Source organism: Diadema antillarum, unplaced genomic scaffold, assembly GCF_040938485.1.
Source record: "Diadema antillarum isolate AM-2024a unplaced genomic scaffold, OU_Dant_1.0 seq00000885_RagTag, whole genome shotgun sequence".
Lineage (NCBI taxonomy): Eukaryota > Metazoa > Echinodermata > Echinoidea > Diadematoida > Diadematidae > Diadema > Diadema antillarum.
The window spans coordinates 385,058-399,217 of record NW_027271749.1 but is presented as its reverse complement, the minus strand read 5'-3'; the positions used below and the strand labels follow the sequence as shown (position 1 = coordinate 399,217).

Here is a 14,160-nt window from a genome sequence, read left to right as displayed (position 1 = left end):
AGATATTTCCTCTCATATTGTGTTCCTAATTTACATTTTAAGTGATATCGACTGCATGATATGTCATATTTTCAGCAGTTTTTTTTTTTTTTTTGTTGGTCAAATTTCATTACTCAGATGCTGTTCGCGATTTCAACAACACACAGAAATATTTACTCTGATTCCAATACGAATTTGATGTACACGCATACATTTCTACATCTATATCTGTACTCCACAATCATGAATTTCACCACTCCGAAATAGTTGGAAAGTCCCCGATTTATGAAATGTAAGATTCAGTCAACATACAAGCTTGTATAGTGTATACAGTACCTCAAATGCTTTTGTTCAAGCTATAGATTTCATCGTGAGCAAGCCAGACGTAGATCCGGAAAGGCTTAACATATGAAGCTGTTTGTGTATCATGTTCTATCGTGAATGAGAAGTAAATTTTGAAATAAACTTTATGTCTCGTGTATGTTTGACATTGTATCATTTTTGTCTTTGTTTGTCAACTTGAATGTAATTAACATCCCTCTCTATCCATTTCTGTGGCATTCATAAACCTTGGGTAAATTATTTCTTTTTTTCTTTTTGGAAATGTGTACAGTAATGATGAGAGCCTGGAGAGAGAGAAACCCTCAGAATAGGATCAAAGCAGCACATGAAGCCATGGAGAAATCTGGAGAGTGAGTCTTTTCTTTTTTTTCTGCTGAAACCATCAAGTCCTGGGCCCCATTTCATAAAAGATGTTAGGATGACAACTCTTGCTGGAATGACCACTTTCCACAGAAAACTGCCAATCAGGAAGCTGTATTCTTGTCGTTACCATGACAATAGTCATTCCAGCAAAGAGTTGTCATCAAATAAACTCTTTATGAAATGGGGCCTTGGAGATCCCCCCTCCCCCTCCGTGGGACTTATGAATAAGCTGTTATTTTCGCGAAGGTTTAATTTTGCAAATTGCACAAGTCACTCTTGGATGGCAAATTTAACAGCACACGAAAATATCTAGAACTGGCAGACATTAGTTCGCTTATGATAGCATCGGTGTCAAAATAGCGAAAACAAAATCACATGAAAATGTCCATGACCACCTCATTTTTGCAAAAACATCTGTGCGCGAAAATAACAGCTTACTGTGCACAGTATCATGTTTCTGTCATAGAACCAGTACCCCTGAATTTTACTGCATTATGATTTATATGGGGAAAATTACATGGATATGACAAAAATCATTAATTCTTAATCTTAGATAAAGACAGGGACCTTTGATATTTGACAGTTTATGGCCAATCTGAGAATCTGTTCCAAATTTATCACTTTAAGATAGACTTTTTGGAATGCTGCAACCTTAAGAATCAGTCGTATATGAACTCCCAAGGGTTCAAATGAAAGATTATGTATTTACTTTACCTTTTGGAACATTAACATTTTTATCAACTGATACAGCACCAAACCATAAAGATATTAGTTCCTGGGACTTAATGGAATAAAATTGAATTAGTGGCACATACCACATTATTTCCTGTAAGGCAACAAGTGTGAGAAATTGATGCTGGGAATTGCACCCTCATTTGTATGATGTTTCACAGACTGCGCCACTCTTGCAAATATTACCTGCAGCACTTCTCTCAGTTAAAGCCTACAGAGAATCTAATGAGGCGATGTTATCATTTGTGACAGTGCACCTCAAAACGAACATAAAGTCGCACACACTGATTTTGCGTGAGGACTGAAAATAAGTGAAATGGGTCAACCTAGCCGAGCTTGACTTTTTCATATTTTCTGAAAGAGCGGGTCTTCTTTTACATTATGCTAAAATTTGGTATCATAAAATGGGCAGGAAAGTGTGTTTTTTTAGCAGTTTATCTCGAACATTTTTAGTAGAATAGTGTGATTAGGTGTGTCTTTAGAATCCCTTTTTCATTTCTGAAAAACCTTGTCCACACTCTTCACTTTCAACTCTAATAACTTTTGAAAGGATAATACTGCTGCTTTGAAAGTTGGCATTAATTATGGACAGAGTGTGTTAATGAGGCATGCTTAATTTCAGTTTAATCTGATAATCCCTTCATTGTTGTTACTCTGGTGGTTTACTTCCTGTTTTTTGTCCCATTCATCGCACAGCCAGCACGGTTTGGTATTAGATTAAGCGCTTGAATAGACACTGTACTTCGGAGCCTCTTTTCTCAGTTCACACTTTTCCTGAGTTTGTGCTTTCTTTCCAATATTTAGATAGGTTAGGAGAGTCCATTTGATTTGAGTTATACATCATTTTAAAGCTTAAAGTCTGTTCTTTCAGAATATGGTCTCAACTAAAAATTCATGTCTGGCGACTTTTTGTTTGTTTTGAGGTGCAGGGTCACATTTGATATGTGTGTAGCGTGCATATCAAATGTGGGTCATTGTGCTGTATGTAGGAATAGTTTGTGTGTGTCCAGTGACATAGTGTGTGGATTGGATTGAAAGCAATATTACATGGTGTATTCAGTGTTCTTTGAACGATAATTTCTGATTTGTAGTTTTGAACAATATCACTTGCAGGTGATACAAGTTTGTGTTCTTTCATCGACAGTCTGAAAGAGACGATTGGAAACTTCATGATAAAGAGGTCACTTTAAAACATGGTACCACATTTACCGAAGTAAATTCAGTGGTCCCGATTTTCCATCGCCGTATTTAGCTAGGCCCCGTTTTATGAAGAGTTATACTTGATTATAAAGTTGATTTCTGTGGTAGGTCTATGGGAGCCTGTATGGAAATGAAATTTATAATCAATTATATCTTTTGATAAAACGGGGCCCTGGTCTTCTTAGCTGGTCTCTATTACGTGTCTCTGGTCTTGTTTGCAGCTGTGCAACAGCGCTTATACTGCTGGCTGAAGAAGAGGCGACAACTATAGTAGATGCTGAGAAAAAGTTTCGGCAGGCTCTCAAGATAGCTGAGGCCAACTTCAAGCGCAGTCAGGCCCTGCAGCATCACAGCCCGACGCATGAGAAAATTCACAGTAAGTGTACAACAGGATTGCATGGTCAGAAGTAGATACTGTAGGATGTAATTGTGATTATGAGAAGGGTGCCCTCTTTTGCAAGCCTGCACAGTGATATGAATCCAGTGTTTTGTATAATAATATTATATTTTTGATGAATTTAATATTGATTGATGTTTTGTAAAAGAGAGTAAATGGTAGTTAAATTGTTATGATGAAAAATATGTGTGATAGTGATAATGATAATTTCATGGAATGAGAAGAGGTTGAAGGAGGGGAAGTGAAGAAGAGGATAGTAAAGTTTATAAGGAGGGGGAAAAGAGAATATGAAGAAGAAGAAGAAGATGAGTAGATGGAAAAGAAGTTGATTTTAGTAAGGTTATTTGTATAAACAATAGAGATAATTTATGAAAATAAGGACAGAGGTGTCAGAAATTGTAATTGTAATATTTGTTTTTCTGTTTTGTTAATGGGAAAGATTAATTTTATGATGCAATAGTTAATATATTTTAATTTATGTTTGTATATATGTGAATGTATTCATGCTGATGCTTGTAAGATGTCCGCAATTCAGCCTGCGGGCTGCAAAGGATGTTATTCAATAAATACCTTTCAATCAATCAGTGTCCACCGGACTTTGGTGATAGAATGGGAGTTGTCTAAAAAGTTATACTCTAAATTAACATTCTAATCAGGTTTTTGGAACTTGAAACATCACAGATTTTTTTTTTTCTGTGGCTCATTATTTTGCAAAAGTCTTCTTTCTGCTGGGAGAGACCAAATATAGAGTTTCCTCGCGTGAATTTCATATTGTGACAATGCTTGTACACAGGGCTTGACATTAGTCAGTGGTCTTAAGTCACTAAAAATTGTATCAAACCTCTTCAGTTGATATCACTGATTGCTGTGACAAAAATAGATAGCATGCAAAGATTGTGCCACTTTGAAGTTATATCATATACTAGAAGCTTCATGAATATGAGTGGTCGAACTTCTGAAATACGGTCTTTAGTTAGTATTTTACAAGAAATTGTTGGCTGATAGGCATACATACCAGTGTGGTTTCTGGTATCTAAAGTATTTTAATTGTGATCTTTCAATGTGACATAGAGACTTCTGTAGTGTGAAATTGTGAAATGTACCAACTGAGTAATAACAAGTGGATGAAATTTTCCTCAAGATGTTTCTATGGTAACATTTTATGTCAAGCAACAAGGAGTTGTCCTTTAAAAGCTGTCAAGCAGCAAGAAGCTTTCCTTTAAAAACTGTGAATCATTACAAGAGGAAAGGTGCAGGCACTAGTGTAATGTTACACAAGTGCTTTGAATAAAGTTGACAAATATATAATCAGGCAATCTTATGAGCAACATTCACTGTAACTGTGTTACATTTATGATCATTGTAGCTCTTCATTCTCACTTGGCTCAAAAGTGGGCTTGGAAGTCTTCGAAATGACATCAAAATGCACATGTAGCACGTTTTTTATTGTCATAATTGATGTTAATTTTCATGATTGTTCATCTAAAGATGCTGTAGTAGACATTTATATCATGAGCTTGAAATGTATGCATTTGCCATCAACTTTGAGTTTTTGCTGATAACCAGAGTCCTCATCAAAATTGTAATAATTTGTTCGTTTGAGATTCATTTTGTTGCTCATATGTTTTATTTGTTTTTTCCATACACAGAGTAGAATTAGCTCTTCCAGTATTCTTCATTTATGTCACACAGCACCTACAGAGGCATTAAATAAATTTCATTATGAAAGAGCACTACAGGCAGTGATGACAAAAAAAGAAAAAGAAAAAAAGAGAAATGGCATTGTAGTCGTGTAGTGTAGCTGAAAATTTGTTTGCTTTGTGTAGCAGCCATGGGCAAATTTCCCCGCCGCTTAAATGAGATGGAAAATCTGCCCATGAAATTGCCTATAAGTTGAATGCGTGCAGGATGGGGCAAATGCGTAGTGATGCGCGAGGCATCACCAGAGTCGGCCTCTGATTAGGTTTTCTCACAGGCATTGAATTAAATCCTAACACACCCTGGTGTTTTCTCTTGACACCCCAACACAGGAAGAGACCTGAATGTGCTGGTGTACGTGAAGCGACGGATTGCGATGTGTATGAGAAAACTCGGCAGAACAAAGGAAGCTGTCAAAATGATGCGAGATGTGAGTAGGGAGACTGAAAAGTGCAAGCTCATGTGAGCGTATCCTAATTCAAGGGGGGGGGGTGGAAGAGACATAATGCAGCTGTAGATGGCATGATTTTGCAGTTGAGTGATGCTCTTAATGTCTCGTGTCACATAATAGTAACCTGCTTGTACCAATAGAGGAGTAATGATTTTATATGACAAGGAATGAGACAGATGCCCATAAATCCCCTGAACTGTAACCATTGATTCATCATGTATTGAGGTTGCATACAAACCAGAAATTTTGTGCTTTTCCTTTCATCTGGCTGAATGCAATGTGCTGACTTGGTATGGTATTTTCTGTGTGAGAGCCATTTATCTGAATGCTTTGCACTTTGAACAAGTGTAATTGATTTTGATGAACGGTCTTGCTTTTGGAGACAGACAGAGCAACATTTTCAGGAGTTTTGTGAAGATTTGGGTGACATCGCTTTGTGCCAGCTGAATAAACTGGAGGTGAACACTTTGATACCAGTCAGAGGATATTTTCATTGAATCTGATAATGAGTACATTTTAATTCATGAGGTGGGGACAGATCAAAACATGTATGCCTATATACTTTCCATATCCAGTGGTGGAGAAGAGATTTCTTTCCTCCCCTTCCCTGTCCCCTCCGTGTTTGAGTGATAATAAGTCGTAACGCACAAATCAATTGTGAGCATTTACCTCGCCCTCCCGCTGCAGCTGATCAAAGAGTTCCCAGTAGTCAGCATGTTCCAGATCCACGAGAACCTCATCGAGGCCTTGCTGGAGATGCAGCTGTATGCAGACGTCCAGGCCCTGCTTGCCAAGTACGACGACATCAGTCTGCCCAAGTCGGCCACAATCTGCTACACGGCGGCGCTCCTCAAGGCGCGGACGGTGTGCGACAAGTGAGTGCCACGCCCCATTCGATTTGAGCAAAGATATTCCAAAGCTCTCAAAAACATTGCCAGTCTGTGCCCCCTCCCCCCCCCCAAAAAAAAAAAAAGAACAACAAAAAAACCAAAGTACGGAAAGCTTTTCTGATTTGACCTGCAAATGAGGAGTGTCAGAACTCTTTCTTTGCTATTTCTGGTTCATATTTCTCATTTGGCTCATTTTACTCAGTTTGCTCATTTCAAATTAGCATAGATGGCACAATTCATATAGATAAGAGAGATGGATAGGTAGGTACAAATATAGATTAAAAAATATGTTGTTATATAGACAGGTCGAGGGGGAAAAAGAGTGCGAACTTGTGTTCTATCACCTATTTGTGTTAATGCTTATGCTCTTTTGTACTTTCTGTAATACTTTCATATGCAAGCTTACTGTAGATTCTATACAGAGAGTCTTTAAGCTATTGAGTTGAAAACCCTGCTGTAGCTTGATAGTATGAGCTTCCACCTAGAGAAGATTACATGTGGAATTAATCAGAACTTTAAAACTTCTGACCTCTTTGTAGTGTCCAATTATTCTCGAATTAGCACCTACTGATTCAAGTCTTTCTACCTTGACTAGATTCCCACAAACCACTATGCCTGGGAAACTTCCCTTTAATTAGCACTGTATAGGCATGTTTGTGGAAAGTTTGTCACTCCTATTAAGACATTGAACTGTCAACATGCTAATCAAATCATGTCTTCTGTAATTGAGTTGAAAGTCAAGGCATACCCCGGTTATGTGATACAATGAAAATAGGCATTAGCAGAAAATCTGTCAGGTTTAATTGGGTCGTATGTCCTGAAAGGATGAGGAGTTGTTCCAGAAGGATAAAAAGCAAAACAACTGACACACTGTTCTCTCTCTTGTTTTGCTTTGTTACCCTCTGTGTATAAAATAGAAGCTCCAACATCCATAGTAGCAGCTCCCAAATTTCTCTTTCATCGTTCAGGTTTTCGCCGGAGATAGCGTCCAAACGAGGGCTGTCTACGGCGGAGATGAACGCCGTGGAGGCGATACATCGAGCAGTGGAGTTCAATCCACATGTACCAAAGGTTAGCCTCAAACGTGAAAGTGTATACTTCACTCAGGTGCAGTATAGTTAATACGGACTCCCCAACATGGAAATTGGATAGAACTATAAACTGAAGCATTATTAAGAGATTCACGAGTCTGTGTTAGTCTCTGATGAAAACAGTCAATATTGTGGCCTTTAGTTTTGGAGGTTAAATTGTAAAGCTTGTAGCTTGTGTGTTGACTAAAATACAACAATGTGCAAGATAAAAGTGTAAGGTTGAACGTGGTGTTACAAAATTGTTTTATCTATCCCACAATAACCAATTATGCATGTAATATGATGACGGTTTCCTGCTATGGTATCGAATACACTTGCAGCGAAAGTAACTACATGTATCTGATATTACAATTACACGCTGTCAGAATTTGCACAAATAGAAAAATAGAAATAAATCATAAAGTGCTTTATTCTTGACAGAAATAATTGATTTTCAGAAACTTATATTGAAAATACTTAATCGTGTCCATCCTTTCTGCAGATAAAATTTGTAAAATTGATGGGTGTGAAACGAATTGTGGAAGTGCAAGCTTCTTGTGATAAAATTCTGATTCTAGAGAAATGTGTTGCCACATAAGATATCAAATATTATTGTACAGTTGAATATGGATTGTGTTGTTTCTTTACCCCTCCAGTACTTATTGGAAATGAAAAGCCTGATCTTGCCACCAGAACACATCCTGAAGAGGGGTGATAGCGAGGCTATCGCGTATAGCTTCTTCCACATTGCGCACTGGAAAAGGGTCGAGGGCGCACTCCAGCTCCTGCACTGTACTTGGGAGGGGACATTTCGCATGATCCCGTACCCGCTGGAGAAGGGCCACCTCTTCTACCCGTACCCCAGCTGTACTGAGACAGTGGACAGGGAATTACTGCCTCGTAAGTTGGTGAACACTCCTACTGTAGGGGTCCAAGGAATATAGGACTGATGGGAGAATCTCTCAAGTTAAAAACGTTGATTCTTGCAGAGCAGCATTGATACTCTTCACAGGAAATTCTGCCTGCAGACAACATCAATGATTAGTCTTTGAATTAAAAAAAAAATTCAAATTGCATGGACACAACTTGACCAGAATTATCTGCATTATTCATGTGAGAATACATAAATGCGTTTCACAACTGGCGTGGATGCTTAGGGTCAAAAGGTCGTGATACCCCAAATGTATGGTGTGCACCATGTGCATCCATATGTCTACATGGTGTATGTGTGTATGTATCCGTCCTCCCCACTAGCTGTTTAGGTGGTAAGCGTGTGTTATTGTGTATGTGTATTGCTTAAACACGACATCATCTCAGGTTTGGTACTCATAAAAATGGGATGGATTCACAAGGTTAGAGTTTATGAACATAATTCTTTTGGTCTTGTCAGTATTATTTGGATGTGGATTCTGGCAAAAAGTACCTGAAGGGCTACAACGGGATACCTTGCAGTGAAGTGTCTTTACATTTCTGGACATTTGCTATGAAAAAAGTGAGAGAGTGAATGTGAGAGTGAATGCTCAAAAATTGCTTATTGCCTGGAGTTTGCACAATTCTAAGGTTACCAGATCAATTTAGATGTTGTCTCTCCTTCAAAATCCATCTCAACATGCGAAATCAATTTGTGGCTGAAGTTTTTAGAGGCCAGATATAATTGAGGACATATTGATGAGAGAGTACTCTGGAGCTTTCCTATCGCCCTATTGCCCTTTTTACGCAAGGCTCTTTCAGGGTTATGCTGTGTTCGACTGAAAGAGAGCTCAACCAAGTAACGTGCACATTTGCTAATAGAATAAGTAGATTTGTTAATGCTTTTAACCATAAAAAAGTTGTCCTTGGCATGTTCAGATTACTGCCAGGTTTTTGTTGCATTTCCTGTTAAATTCCTCATTAGTAGATTCCTGTTCAGGGACTGGTCTTCATAGCGTCATGTGACCAAACATAGTGTTGCTCTGATAGTGATGATGTTGAAAATGAAATGCTGATAGAGAAAAATGTGTGATACCATGACGACATTCCAGGTTTAGTACATGATACCGTGCTATTGATCATTATATACCTCATATATAGATTCCTCTCATCTGATTGGTTAAAAGTGGAGTCATAAAAATAGCTGTGCCCCATTTTTGATCAAAATGATGTCATGATTTACTGTGCCCGGGGCATAGAATCAACTGTGCCCTGTAAATAGGTTTGGAGACAGTCGCAACCCAGTACACATAGATCACTCATATGTACGCACCAATGATATGACCGCCGCGCTGTCGATCAGCGTTGATTACGAGTGCTGTAAAAGAGACTAAAATCTATATTTTCGGTATCTATATTTCGGAATCTATATTTTCGGTATATAAAACAAATAATGACAGCTTGATATTCGGGGCACAGTTAAAATTATGTAGGCCCTCGGTGATGTGAAAACCATAACTATGCCCTCAGCTTCGCTTCGGGCATAGTTATGGTTTTCACATCACCTTGGGCCCATAATTTTAAGTGTGCCCCTCATAGCAGTCATTATTTGTATAATGGTTTTTTATCTCTCGTGTGTGGAAAGTACTATTGGAATTGCCCTCGCAGACCACTCTGTAACTTGCCTCCACTGCAGTACACTGAATCATATTTGACTAGGATTAGACTTACAGAGAAAATTAGGGTAATTGAAAAACATTGTTATGATTTTCATGTAAGACTCATGGGAGGGATTTTGAATTATGTAAGACAAAATACTGTAAAAGTGGACATTTTTGTGGTATTGAAATTTTACGCATTTCACGCAACCAGAAGCTAGCATGAAAATGTAAGCATGTGAATATTTTTGCTTGCCATTTGTTACAGTAATTGATGTCTTGATTCTGCAGAAATAAAAACAAGCAAAACTCACTCATCTTACGCGATGCAGTGCAAAAAAGTACTCACGCAAAAATATCCACTTTTACAGTATATCATGCACCATTTCAAACAACCTGTGTAATTATAGACTCATAGGTGACAGAAATAGCAGTAATAGAGAATTCCTGCCACCTCAGGAATCCATTTATATTCAGTTAGGTCCTCTCAGTGTATGGGATATTTGTTAAGCAGTACACATCAGGGGGGCATATCATGAAGGAACTTGTCGGATAAAATGTCCGATAAGTCAATTATGTCCAACAAGTTCAGAGAAATCAGCTAATCAGACTAAAGAATTTCTCAAAACTTGTCAGATATAATTGACTTGTCAGATATTTTATCCGACAAGTTCCTTCATGAAATGCCCCCCCCCCCCCCCCCCCCCTGGTCTATAAATGAAATCGTTAACATGTGTCCTACATTGTCTCTCCCTCTGTCCGTGTCTATCTCTGTCCTGCCAAACATGCGCATCATCAGCAGCATTCCACGAGGTGTCTGTATACCCGAAGAAGGAGTTACCGTTCTTCATCTTGTTCACAGCAGGGCTGTGCACCTTTACTGCCTCACTGGCGCTCCTCACCCACCAGTTTCCTGAACCAATGGGTGCCATCGCTAAAGCAGTGAGTACTCTAGGGTGCCTCTCAAAAAAAGCCTGTGTCAAGAATGATAAATGATGATAAATGGATGTTCTTATAGGGAAAAAAATAGTTCTCATATACATGCCTGCACAACTGTCAATTTTTGCACTAAAATGTACAGAAATTCAGTACGGGAATATACCTTTAATCGTGCCCAAATTGTTAAGGTTTAAAGGCCCGGTCACACCGCCAGAACTTTGCTGGAGCGTTCCTGGAGCGGTGAAAAAAATTCATCACCGCTCGTTACCGTTCACCACCATTTAACAGAAGTTGGCCCCCGTTAAGGCAACGCTGTATACGCTCGGCCACCGCTGATGGTCCCTCCTACCTCTCCGAAAGTTTTGAGCTGCACAAAATATTGCAAGTGGTGAGGAGCGGGCAATTTTCTGCTCCGGCAAAGTTCACCACCGCTCCAACAACACCCAGTCAAAGTTTTGCACCGCTAGACGCAAGTTCGTGGACGCTTGGGTCCGCTAGGCCAACGCAGAATTCTTGAACGCTGGACCACCGCTGCTTCGCCAGCTTTGCCTGGGCGGTGATTAAACGTTGCACAAACTTTGGTGGAGTGGTTGTGATCGTTTTACGAGCGGACACGGGATTGCTGGAACGGTGTCGGGCGTTGAAGCAGCGATCCATTGCGGTGATGAACTTTGGTTTGGCGTTGGTATGGAGGTGTCGGAGTGTTATCAGAATTTTGCTATAAATACGGGGAGAAATGTACCAAGAGCCCATTATTTGGAATATGAGCTGCCGTTGAGTGCAGACCTCATTTATATCGAATTTGCTCAAATGTTGAAGTAAAATACATAACAGTATTTTTTCACAGTTGTTAAATATTTCTTGACACAACCAGTGGGCCACATATATTTACCTGACTCCATTGGTTCAGCTGCCTGCTCAGTAATGATCTTCTTGGAGGCTTCTGCCTTTCCTTCTCCAGCCTTCCTCTTTTGTCCACGTGGCATGATGAACTTCAATCATCCACTTTATCAAAAATCTATCAGAACTTCTATCAAAGCATTCCGTTCAGCTCCGTTGTCAAAAGCGGTATGCCGCTAAACCAACGTTAAGCAACCACCGAGCCAACGCCCGCATGCGCAGAATGCCGCTCTATCAACGCTCACGTCACCGCTTAACCAACGCTCGCTACCGTTAAACCAACGCTAAAGCAACGCACCGCTAAGGCAACACCCGTGTTTTCGATTTTTTCCCCATTTCGTGCACGGTGACGAGCGTTGTCGAAATTCGGCCCCCTCTCCCTACCGTTCAAGGAACGCTCCAACAAAGTTCAGGCGGTGTGACCGGGCCTTAACATTGCCTCCAAACTTATTATCTAACATATTTTTGAGGAACCAAGGTGTCTATGAATTTAGCGTGAAACACATAGAATTTTCAAGAATTATTATACTGATTAAAGGGGTGTTGCAAGAAACTTGCAATTAATTGCAACTCCCCAAAATCTATTGCAAATCCTGAAATAGATTACAAATTTGCAATTAATTGCAAGTTGCAATAGATCTCTCCATTGCAAAGTTGCAATAGATATTTGCAATTAATCGCAACACCCCCTAAGAGTGTTATTTTCTTGATCTGCCACCCCTTTAGTTCCTCTCGTCGCTGTCAGCGCCGTTCAGCTTCGTCATGGAGAGACTGGAAGGCATCATTCCTGCCAGCCTCCTCCAGCAACTTACCCGTCTCTAAGGAGCCAGGTGGGCCGTGTTGCGGTGATGCCTTGGCTGGAAGGAGGAGAAGGGACCTGTCGACATTGGAAGAGGAGCCAGTGGCACTTTGGATGCCATCTTCAGCCTCCGCCAGCTCTTGTTTCTCATCTCGGCGTCCCAAGCGCAGGGTTGCGATCAGAAAGAGAAAAAGACATTCACCGCTTCTTCTTTTTTTTCCTTTCCAGTTTTAAGTCGTGGCCCACGCAAAAGTTGGACTGTACAAGCTGTGCTATCTCATTAATTTCTTGTCTCCTTTCTGTGCTCTTCCTATCTCACTCTCTCTTCTCTCTCTCTATCTTTCTCTCTTGTTGTTGATGTACTTGTGTTTTCCTGTGTTATGTTCATCTCAGCAGGCATGTTGTTTACACTTGAAGCAACTTTGTTTGTTTGTTTTTTTCTTGTGCTGTACGTGTAAAGTGTATTGACATTTTTGTGACTGTGAGCTCTATGAGCAATTTGCAAGACTTTTCTCAAAATTTTCCTGCTTCAGACGGTACGAAGGTCAAGTGTGTAATGGAGTAGGCTAAACATATTTGCAGAGCTTTTAATCTGCACCCTGCATTCAGACGTGAAATGAATAGTGGCTTATTTAATGTTTTTTGCTTGTTGTTTGAAAACTGCGTGTAAGAAAAAATGGTTGGAAAGCAGTCAGTGGAGAAAAAGTAGAAATGAGAATTAAAATTCTTTTCACTCCCACACAGATGATTTTGTACAATTTGGTGTTTGCATCTAGAGGTGTGTCAATCCAACAAACAAACAGTGTGTGTGATGGCATGATACAGATTACCTGGGCACTTTCAGGTATATGACTGGTGTCGAATAATGGCGCCTGGCATTGGAAATACTTCTTCATGTTTATTCATTTATTAATGAATCACTTTTGACTTTGTTTTCTCTCTTTTTTTCCCCTTTGAGTGTGTATGTATTAGGGTTCCACACTGTTCTTGCAATGTGGTAGTAAGGGTTAAAGACCAAAAGGCAAAGTGGTTAAATGGGAATATACTGGTCTTTTAATGGCCATCTAAACTGGACAGCAAAAGAAAGTACCCACTTCTGTGAAAGGCTGCACACAAAAAAATTCACCACCTAGAAATAAACAATTTTTGTACACATGTATGCTGCAATGTCCATTAGTAATCACATACCCAATAGCAAGTAATTATCTTTATTACAAAGAAAAAATAACATGCACATCATCTTGGTCGCTGAATCAAAAGTCACAAAATGTGACAGAATGAGCCTTACAAGCCTAACAAGACGTGGCATAATTTTCCTGATGGAAGCTTGCTTAGACCAGAGTAAAGTAATGTCCAGTCTATTAAAAGAGCTAACTGATTTTATTCTGAGAATTAGCATAATCACGAAGGATAGCATCTCTAATTACAGAATACACTCATTAACATCATTTCGACAAAACAGGTGTTCACTTTGACATATTGGTTGGTTAAAAATGTTATCCATTAAGTGGCCATTTTTGCATGGTCAAAAGTGCTGTTGTGTGGGACTTTTGATTCAATGACCAAGATGCTGTGCATGTCGATTTCTTCTTTGTTATAAAGACATTCACTTGCTTATGTGCATGTGATAAGTAAGGGGCATTGTAGCACACCTGTGTAAAAAAATTGTATATTTCTTGGGGGTGAATTTTTGTGTGCGGCCTTTGACAGAAGTGGGTACTTTCTTTTGCTGTCCAGTGTATACATCTTGCCATGCTTTTGCACCAGTGACAGAAATAGATGAAATAGAGCTCATTTTGACATGGCACCCATGTTTATGTGGTCTTCAAGTTC

At 39.4% G+C, this 14,160-nt stretch overlaps 1 protein-coding gene across 4 annotated transcripts in view; it reads left to right on the top strand.

Annotated features, from left to right (window-relative positions):
* Positions 1-13,447, top strand: part of LOC139740798 (suppressor of tumorigenicity 7 protein homolog) — a 38,914-nt gene extending 25,467 nt beyond the window's left edge. Inside the window, exons 5-12 of one of the 4 annotated variants that reach the window (XM_071651372.1) lie at positions 593-671; positions 2,838-2,992; positions 5,044-5,141; positions 5,850-6,037; positions 7,021-7,123; positions 7,779-8,022; positions 10,492-10,631; positions 12,255-13,447. In XM_071651372.1, the coding sequence (XP_071507473.1) occupies positions 593-671; positions 2,838-2,992; positions 5,044-5,141; positions 5,850-6,037; positions 7,021-7,123; positions 7,779-8,022; positions 10,492-10,631; positions 12,255-12,350 (1,103 nt within the window). In that variant the 3' untranslated portion in view covers positions 12,351-13,447. Of the gene's footprint in view, positions 1-592; positions 672-2,837; positions 2,993-5,043; positions 5,142-5,849; positions 6,038-6,969; positions 7,124-7,778; positions 8,023-10,488; positions 10,632-12,254 lie in introns of all 4 variants that reach the window. The other 3 variants (XM_071651371.1, XM_071651370.1, XM_071651369.1) reach the window with 3 other exon arrangements.
* The last annotated feature ends 713 nt before the right edge of the window (positions 13,448-14,160 follow it).